At 50.7% G+C, this 9,871-nt stretch overlaps 1 protein-coding gene across 1 annotated transcript; it reads left to right on the plus strand.

Moving 5' to 3' along the window:
- Positions 1 to 1,749: 1,749 nt before the first annotated feature.
- On the plus strand, positions 1,750 to 9,537 carry ALDH2 (aldehyde dehydrogenase 2 family member). Its single transcript, XM_080355459.1, has 13 exons — positions 1,750 to 1,931; positions 2,908 to 3,012; positions 3,797 to 3,937; positions 4,219 to 4,298; positions 4,455 to 4,566; positions 5,423 to 5,551; positions 5,939 to 6,052; positions 6,425 to 6,527; positions 7,185 to 7,369; positions 7,713 to 7,877; positions 8,176 to 8,333; positions 8,625 to 8,739; positions 9,074 to 9,537. Exons 1-13 carry the CDS (start codon positions 1,803 to 1,805, stop codon positions 9,104 to 9,106), a joined length of 1,569 nt encoding a protein of 522 aa, XP_080211585.1. The 5' UTR covers positions 1,750 to 1,802; the 3' UTR covers positions 9,107 to 9,537.
- The last annotated feature ends 334 nt before the right edge of the window (positions 9,538 to 9,871 follow it).

Raw genomic sequence — 9,871 nt, forward strand, 5'->3', positions numbered from 1 at the left:
TGCACACTGGTCCCAAGGGCTGCCTATCCTCACAGTTCTCTGGGGAGATCCTCTCCGAGGTTGCAGAGCAAAGCTTAGTTTCTCTTTCAGAGCAAGCACGAGTGTGTCTCGCCAAAGCACGGGGCACAGAGCTGCGCTGCCAGTGTTGTGCAGCCTTTCACTTGCCCCACGTGGGCTTTGGTCTCACTCTCACACAGGTCTCTGGAGCAGACCCCAGCCTGGTGTGTCCCTCTGACCTGAGCCCCGTGTCCAGCTGAAGGTCCCACATGGTTCACAGGACAGCACTCTCCAAAACAGAGCCTCGGACGTGAGACTCAACCAGCCACTCTGGTGGGGGAGAAGTCGTGCTCACAGCAGCCTGGCAGCTTCTGAATTTCCGTGGTGTTTGCTATTATCTGATATCTGGGCTCAGCGCTTTTATTGCCAGGTTCAATCGGTGTCAGGCAAAACCCACCCCTGGATCATGAGGCTAGCAAGCCCAACCTCCCAGGGGGAGAGTTGGTCAGGTGGGGGTGCAAGACTTGATTTTGGGAATAAAGATAATGGAGCAGGGTGTCTCTCCTCCTTCAGCATAACACCTCCAGCTGCTTGCAGGCTCTAGAAGGGCTCCAGTCAGTGGTGCAGGTACTGAATCAGGTCCTTGAGGACTCCTGGCTTCAGAGGCAACTTTGCCTGGCCCCTGGAGCTGTGAGGAATTGGGAGGACTCCAGTGTCCTCGGACTGCAATGGATCTCCCTGTGTTTCTTTGGAGAGAAGAGACCAGCAGCGAGGAAAGAACAATTGGGAGTTCCTGGGCTCCTCATGTGTAATCTAGTATTAAGTCAATATTAAAGTGATAGGCATACTTCTTTGAATTCTTCTCCAGTTTCTCTGGTGCGGTGCAGCCTCACAGCCCACTTTCTCAAGGCCACATCCATCTGCCCAGGATGGCCACCACGTTCCTGCTCTCAGGGGTATAAGGACCATGGCACTGTAGGGAAGCTGTAACCTGAGCTTGGGTTTCTCCCAGGCTCCAGGGTGAAATTCTACCTACACACCCTGCATTTGGCTCTGCTGTGGAAGAGGGAGGGAGCCCATATCTGAGCCTGGATCTGCCTGGCCTAGACTGCTGGGATGGCTTCTGAGTCAGCACCTGGCCTTTGCACCTCCCACCATCTCATCTTTCAGGCCAGGCTCAAGCCCAAGCCTTTATTGCCAGGCTTAGAGTTTGAGGCTGAGAGCTGGGGCTGCCATGAAGGTGTTTCCTCCACCACGTGTAGTTTTAGTGCTGCTGGGTTTGCCTGCGGAGCCCTGCAGAAGGGTCCTGCTCAAGAGGAGCAAAAGCAGCAGTCGTCATGAGTGCCACCTCCAAAAGGGCCACCCAGGAGCCATGGTTTGAGGCACAACATGGGGATGTGGGTGGCCAAGGATGAGAGAGGCTGAGATCTTGTGCAAGAGGATTTCATTTCAGCTGATTTAGGACACGCAGCCTGATCGAGTCCTGCTTGATATCTATGGGCTCTTGCTTGGTCTCTCTGGGCTTTGTGGTTCCTCCTGGAAATTAGGCTGATATCCCCCTCCCGGGGGACATGCCCGGAGACCTGCAGTCGCAGGAACCACCACCGTGCTACCCGCTTCGACTCGGGTTGTGCTGATGTGGACAGGACTGAGCCCGGCCGTGCCAGGCCGAGCCTAGCCGGGCCGTCCCGAGCCTAGCCGGGCCGGGCGGGCGGAGCGGAAGGGGCCGGGGGCGGAGCAGGGCGGTTGGAAGAGCGGGGCGGAGGAGCGGGGCCGCGCCCCTGCCCGCCCCGGCGCAGCGCAGCATGTTGCGGGCGGCCGCTTGCGTCTCCCGGCTCTGCCGCGGCCCGGCCCGGCTCGGCGCACCATTCTCGGCCGCCGCCGCCTCTCCCATCCCGGCGCCCAACCCGCGGCCCGACATCGCCTATAACAAGGTAGGGTCGCGCCGGGGGCCGGTCCCGTCCCCGCGGCGTGGGGGGCGCGTCCCCGGGGTGCGGGTCTGGGGACACCCCGGGGTAACGCGGAGCCGGGCGGGCGCCGGAGCGGGCGGACATTCGGGCCCGATACCCGGGGCTGCAGGAAACCCGCTTGGGAACACACAGCTGTGGGTGCAGCAGCTGCAGGGAGGCACAGGGCGCGTGTCCTGCTCTGTCCCCATCCCCGACGCTTTTCAGCAAATGCGGAGGAGGGGAAGGTGCCTGGCTTGGTGCTGGTTATCTGCATGGATTAGACTCTGTGCCCTGACGAAAACACCGCCCCACGCCCTGGGCGAGGTGCAGGTGGAGATCCAGCGTTCCTCTCCCAAGCTGCTCCTTTCCAGCGGCCACGCCACGGCCCTTGGCGAGTGTTCAGCAACTTCTGGGCGAGTGCTGCGATCTTGGCACTGATGTTCTCTTGCAACAGACCTAGAAAAACAAATTCAGCCTTACTGGGAAAGAAAGAGTTGGTGAAAAGCTGCTGTTGGTGCCTGGTTTGGTTTCAGAATGGTGCACAAGTAGCCTAAAATCAGTTAATCATGGAAATGCTGCAAAAGCTCTAGTGCTGTGTACAAAATCAACTGCATTGGTTGTGTGTGAAGTGTCTTCCTGCTGTCCAACCTCCCGAGGCTCCTGCTGTCCCTGTGCAGCTCCAGCCAGGCGTCCAGGGACCTACTGAGATGGGAACCACTTCTTATTCATGTGCTGTTTCCTGAGATGTTAATTCTTTTTATTAACTTGAGGCTGTATCTTTTGTTGTATACTTTTACACTGAAATATCTCCTTCATGTTGCGGCGGTTTTGGACCCCACACAAGTTGGGTCTCTTTTAACTAAATAGCCTATGAAGATGCCATCAAACAACTAATCCTCCTGCTGATTTTACCTAGGTCTGGCTCTAAGCCTTAAACACTGCTTTGCTTTTTTCATTGCAGATTTTCATAAACAATGAATGGCACGATGCTGTCAGTAAGAAAACTTTCCCTACTATCAATCCAGCAACAGGAGAAGTTATCTGCCAGGTCGCTGAGGGCGATAAGGTAAGTGTTTTGTTGATGAGATTGGTTCGTTTTCTTCATGAGCAGGTACATGGGGACTGCAGAAGAACAAGCGCCTCTCACCTCGGCAGCTCTTCCAAGTGCCGTGTGTGCAGCAGTAAGCGTCTGACCCACACTAATACCACGTCGAGTGCTGCTTGTGCTCCTCCTCGACTGCTGCTTTCCAGAAAATCCCTCTGGCTTTGCCTCTTAGCAGTAGCAAGCTGGGACTGGAACGGGTGGAGAGGAATAGATGTGGTGTGCAGCAGAGCTGGGGCTGACGGCAGACACCTCTGCGGTCCCCTGGGTGCTGTCACCCAGTCACAGTGACAGAGGAGACAAAAGGTTGGGATTCACCTGAACAGCCCCTTTCTGCCAGGGGATACTGTCCCCAGCCCTGGGAATTAAAAAAAGCAAAAGAGATGGTGAAGAATAATGGAATCATCCCATGCCATATGCGAGGCCCTCCCGGGAGGCTGGGCAGCGCTGAGGTGTTTCCCAGCAATTCCAGGTTCTTCCTACAGTCTGGAGACTTGTTGGTGTTCCCCACGGGAGGGGTGAGAGAGGGAAACCCTTTGCTCTTAGCTTGTCCTGGCAAGACCATTGCAGTGAGCCAGAGCAGAGAACCAACTAGAAACAAGTTACTGTCTTGAAAGGAGAAAACAATGGATTATTGATATTTGATCAAGGAAAAAAAAAACACCTTCAGACCATGCTGGCGAAATCAAATGCTGAGCAAGTGTCAGAGTTGCTCCTTCCTCACCCTCTTGCCCAAACTCCTCTGCAGGCGGATGTGGAGAAGGCCGTTAAGGCTGCCAGGGCCGCTTTCCAGCTTGGCTCGCCTTGGAGGAGGATGGACGCTTCTCATCGGGGGAAGCTGCTGAATCGTCTTGCGGACCTGATCGAGAGGGACCGGGCTTACCTGGCGGTGCGTACCTGCTTGGCGGCTGAGCTCTGCTGCCACCCCTGACTACAAGGGGAGGGAGGCAGAAACAGGGGATTTGTGCCCTTCGGGTGTGATAGGGACTTTAACCACAGCTAAAACTGGGAGAGAGACCTATGAAGGATGAGGAAGTCATTTTGGGAAAATGAAAACAAAACGGCCAACAGGCAGAACTGATCAGAATCGCAAACTTGAGAATCAAATCTAAATCTGTATGCGTGACTTTCCCCACCTCGCTCTTCAGATGATCTCACTGTGTTTTGCAGGCGCTGGAGACTCTGGATAACGGCAAACCGTACGCTGTCTCCTACCTGGTGGATCTGGACATGGTGGTCAAGTGTCTCAGGTAGGTGTGGAGGCTCCAGGACAGCGCAGTGTTGGTATAAGCATTGTGAAGTGACTAAAGAATAGAAAGCAACCAGCTAGAGGAAGTCTCTTTTATTTTCTGGTGACAGAAGACTTATTATTTTACATTCAGTGACCAAAACTTTATTGTTGCCAGATACTTTGCAGGCTGGTCGGATAAATTCCACGGCAAAACCATCCCATTAGATGGCGACTTCTTCTGTTATACAAGGCACGAGCCGGTGGGAGTCTGTGGGCAGATAATCCCGGTAAGTAAAACGTGGTGTTTCAGGAATTCAGTGTTAGCACAAAGGGTTGTCTGAAAATGCAAGTTATTATCTGTTGCTAACCACTGCTTCCTCCAGTGATGAGGAAAGTTCTGCTTGCACCAGCCGGAAGGGCTGTTACTTCGCTCTGGCAGTACGAAACTGTTGCTTTCATGGGTGCTGAGTAAGATTTATTTTGTATCTGCTGGAGAAAAAAAAATCAAACCTCTTTATAGGAGCTGCCTGGCTCAGAACCACAATCAAGTTTAAACTACTACCTAGCACTAAAACCAAAAGTCTATGTGATGAGGAAATAGAGTTTTTGTGCAAAATTCAGTTTTATGTACGTGGTCTTTTTTTGGTACCTGGTAGCAAGCATAGCAAGGTGGTTTGTCAACAGCAAAGCCATGTGTATGCAGTGATCTGTGGACATTGTTACCCCTTGGTAGGACCAGCCAGATTCCAACTGTTGCACGCTGCATTTGCGTGTTTTTCATATTCGCATTGAGCGTAAACGCCTCGCAGGTCTGTGTGCGCTGCTCCGTCATTGCAAACAGGCTTTATTTCAAAACACCTCTAAAGAGTGTTTAACTGTGAAACTGTCAGTAAAGATTAATTGCAAAAAAGTTAGTTAGGGTTTTGCGGTGGTACTGGGAGACCTCGTGCTTCTGAGTAGGGTTTTCCTGGACAAGGAGGAGGCAGCGCTGGAAAAGGAGCTTGCATGTTGAAGAGCAGCTGGTGAAGGATCAAAAGCTGCTTCCAGAGCTGCTGCAGCTGATTTGAATGAAGCTCACTGGTCATTTACTGTTTAATTGGAAATTTTCAAGTTCAGACAAGCAAATGCCTCCTTGTTTTTCAGTGGAACTTCCCACTGTTGATGCAAGCATGGAAACTGGGGCCTGCCCTGGCGACTGGGAATGTGGTTGTGATGAAAGTGGCGGAGCAAACCCCCCTGAGCGCTCTTTATGTGGCTAATTTGGTCAAAGAGGTGAGTGAAAAGGCTGCTGGAGTGCGGCGGGATGCAGCCAAACTGGGGAGCTGTGGAGGGCTTGTGACAGGAACAGAGAAGGGCTGTCTGATCCAAAGAAAGGCGGGATTGTCTTGGGTATCTCAGCATTTGATTCAGCAAGAAAAAAAAAGCCCTTGTCCTTATCAAAAACTAACTTCAGGGTGATTAGATAACTCCAAACCATGCTTAGGGCATGGGGTGGGAAGTTGTCCTGTTTTTTGTCAGCTGAACACTAAAGAACTGGGAAATTAAAGTGAAGTCGCAAGGGCTCTGTTCTTCGTGGGAGGCCTCCTGAGGAGTTACTAACAGGCGAGGGGAGGTGAAATCCTTGACCTGTAAAAGGAATTTCTTGCTGCAAACCATCAGGCTGGATTCCCGCCCGGCGTGGTAAACATCATCCCTGGCTATGGGCCCACGGCCGGCGCTGCCATCTCCTCCCACATGGATGTTGATAAAGTGGCCTTCACCGGCTCCACAGAGGTAAGGGAGGACCTTCCCCTTTCAGCCCTTGGGATACAGAGAATATCTCATTGCTCTAATAACTTTTCTGTAAAAAATACTGCAGGTGCCTTGCCTTCTACTCATCTTTTTAAAAAATAGAGCTGACTTCAGGGGGTGACATTTATTTTTACATAAGACTCTTTAGGTGCCTTCTTTAGAATTCTTCCTATTGTTTTCCTTGAGTTGAGTCTTATGAGGGCTGAAACTGGGCAGACCTCAGTTATTCCCTTAAAGTCCTGACAAGGAAGGGATTATGATTAAACTGCTTTCTGAGATGTAAAACCAGCCGCCCTGCCAGGTGTTGCTGTGTGTGGGAGTTAATTCCAAGTGCTCCTTCTTGCCACCATGCAGGTTGGGCACCTGATCCAGAAGGCAGCAGCAGAGAGTAACCTCAAGAGGGTGACGCTGGAGCTTGGCGGGAAGAGTCCCAACATCATTATGTCCGACGCAGACAGTAAGCACCCGCTAGCCTCAGATTTGATCTGCGCCTTTTCCAGATCCATTGCTTTTTCTGTACCCAAACCCTCCCATGTGTGGTGGGAAGGTCTGGCTTGTACACCACCCGGCTGATCTCCCCCTAAAAGGTCTCTGTGCCTCCCGCTGTAGTTGCTGCGTTTGTGTCTCTGCGCTGTTTCACTCCCACGTCTTCCTCAAGGCTGTGAAGTTCAGTTATCAACAAATAAGAATTGTTTCAGTATCATCCTTCAGTCTTAGTTCCGTTTTTGTTTTCATTTCTTTCTCTTAGCGTGTACCACTCTTTTTCAGTCTGGAGAAGTTCTAGTTCCCTCATCCCTTGCATATAGACTCATTTTTGGTCTTGATGAGCCAAGGTACTCCTTTTATTTAGCAGTAATGAAGAAAAATCTTCTAGATCCAAAATAAGAACTGTGATCTGCCTCAGATATTTTTTTTTCTCTATCATGAGGTGCTTTAATAAACCCTCACACTAATTAAATGTGAATGTAACTTCAAAAGCATGGGAAATGCCTGTCAGCTGAGGGGACTGTGTGTCACTGATGTTCAGCTTGACAGTTGTTCAAGTTCAAAATAAGTCACTTACTGGCTCTGGTTCCGTTTGCTGATTTGTTTTCTCTCCTCTCCCCGATCTCAGTGGACTGGGCTGTGGACCAAGCCCATTCTGCCCTCTTCTTCAACCAAGGGCAGTGCTGCTGTGCTGGATCCCGAACATACGTCCAGGAGGATATATATAATGAGTTTGTGGAGAGGAGTGTTGAGAAGGCCAAGGCCAGGGTGGTTGGAAACCCGTTTGACTTTAAAACTGAACAGGGGCCTCAGGTAAGAGCAGGAAACATCCTGGACTGTTATCTCATGCAATTGCTCCAACCTTGAGTTGTTTTGCATCAGTAGATGACAACAAAAGGGATTTTCGGTCTCTTGATTAACCTCCTTTGAACTGTGCCCATTATCTCCTTGCTTGTGCAGGAGGGAGAAGTTAATTAACCATTCTGATTACTCCAAAACCTGGCATTTCAAACCGATCGTCTCCCTTGGAGGCTGGTGTGGCAGTCTGTTGGAATGAGGAATTGCCAGGGCACAGTCGTGGGCACAGCAGGTTGTAGTTGAGTCCTTTTTGACCCGCAGTAAAGCTGAAGCTGACCTGTGTCCCCGCGGCTCGCAGGTAGACGAGGAGCAGTTTAAGAAGATCCTGGGTTACATTAGCACTGGGAAGCGAGAAGGAGCCAAACTGCTGTGTGGTGGCAGCGCCGCTGCGGACAGAGGCTTCTTCATCCAGCCAACTGTCTTTGGCGACGTGCAGGACAACATGACGATCGCCAGGGAGGAGGTGAGACCTGCAGTGTCTGTCTGTCTGTCCACTTCTCACCTCTTCAGCATTTTGCCCTTCTGATGCAAAAAAACATGGCTCTACAAGCACTGGACATTCATGAACTGTGAAACTGCTTCTTAGAAAGTTACCACATCAAACTTCCTTCTAGATTATATCTTGACCTTTTCATAATATGAGAAGTGATACTTTGATGTCCTATTTGACTTTTACCATACTACATAACTCCAGCATCAACCACAGCCTCCCTCGTGATCAGTTTTCACAGATTTTCACATGCTCTGTTTGGATTTCACAGATATTTGGGCCGGTCATGCAGATTCTGAAATTCAAAACAATCGAGGAAGTCATTGAGAGAGCAAATGACTCCAAGTATGGTCTGGCAGCCGCAGTTTTCACAAAGGATCTTGACAAAGCAAACTATGTGTCCCAGAGCCTGCGAGCTGGAACAGTTTGGTGAGTCACACCACTTCCCTCTCCCTGAGCTGCTGGAAGCTTCCTTGTTTCTTGTTAAGTTTGCTCTTTTTCCTCTACGTCGGATCCAATTTTAACATGCGCTTCACTGAATGTAATGTCAGACCTTCAACTGTAGCACGAACTGTTGGTAAAATTTAGGTATATTAAGCTTCCATGGTCCCGCTGTGGATTAACGAAGGGGATGGGGGAGAAGAAATGCAGTAACACAGCTGGCACTTCCATTAAGCAGTTCTGAAACTACTGGTGTTTAACTCTCGGTTTCTATTTCAGGATAAACTGCTATGATGTGTTTGGTGCGCAAGCCCCGTTTGGCGGCTACAAAGCTTCTGGGAATGGGCGAGAGCTGGGAGAATATGGTCTGGAGGCGTACATAGAGGTGAAAAATGTGAGTATCCCTGCGTCCAAGGGCTTCTCCAGAGCGTGTTTGTGCCTGTTGGTGCAGTCTGGCCTGGGAGCTGCAAGGGGAGAAGCTTCTGCAGATGAACACCAGTCAATAGGGGGGATCTGAGCAGCGACCGCCAGGACTTAAAACCACTCTCAAGTCTGTACGCCCTTGGGTGCCGGTGTTGGGCAATCCCGGCACCACAGGCTGAGCAATTTCCTGTAAAGAGGCGCAGAAGGGCTGTCAAACGGATGCTGCTGCCTCTCGGTCTTCAAGCCAATAACGTGAACACTGTCTCTAGGAAAATAACTTGTGACTTTTCTTTTTTGTCTTCTAGGTGACGATCAAAATCCCACAGAAAAACTCCTAAAGGACAGCAGCCTTTCCGCGTGTCTGGAAATGCCTGTGCAGCTTCGTGACATACAGAGCAAGGAAACTTCTGCTTAACGCGCACAAAACTTACGTGGAAAACTTGTAACTCTTTGTTAAGTAATGTTTCTTTGTAAAAAAAAATGTCACTTGGCTATATCTTTTTAAAACACCAAATACAGTCACTTGAGTACTAATGCGTTACATGGGTGTGCTCTTGTAGCACCTGTATCTGATGAAAATGCTTTTTTGCAAGAAATCATGTCAGTGCTTGTCTCGTGGGCAGTAGGTTTGATATTAATAATGATCGGTCCCTCTTCTGTACGCGAAGTGAACTGAGGCCAGTGACCAACCTCTCAGCCTCTGTTTGTGAGGGGAAAGTTCTGGGCTTTTCTCGCTGTATCTACTCCAAATAAACATTATTTTCTCAGAGATGTTAACCCTATAGTTGCTGGAGTTTGTGTCAGGAGCTCAAGTACACGCAAAAGTTTATTTTCTTCTACATGTCAACTACTCTGTCTCAAGGAATTTTGAAGAGTCTTGCTGATTTTTCTGCACTGCCTTAACGTTAAAGTAAGCCCGATGTCTACCTGTGCCCAGCAAAGCCAGCAGAGGTGATGGTACCACAACAACAAAGCAGCGGGAGGGGCGCTGAGGGTGCCCTGTGCCTCGGGGAGCGGGCGGGGGACGCTGTCCCCGGTGTCCCTGGCGCTGCTGTGGGGGGGACGCTGTCCCCGGTGTCCCTGGCGCTGTGCGGGGGACGCTG

Source organism: Nesoenas mayeri (genome assembly GCF_963082525.1).
Source record: "Nesoenas mayeri genome assembly, chromosome: 17".
Taxonomy (NCBI): domain Eukaryota; kingdom Metazoa; phylum Chordata; class Aves; order Columbiformes; family Columbidae; genus Nesoenas; species Nesoenas mayeri.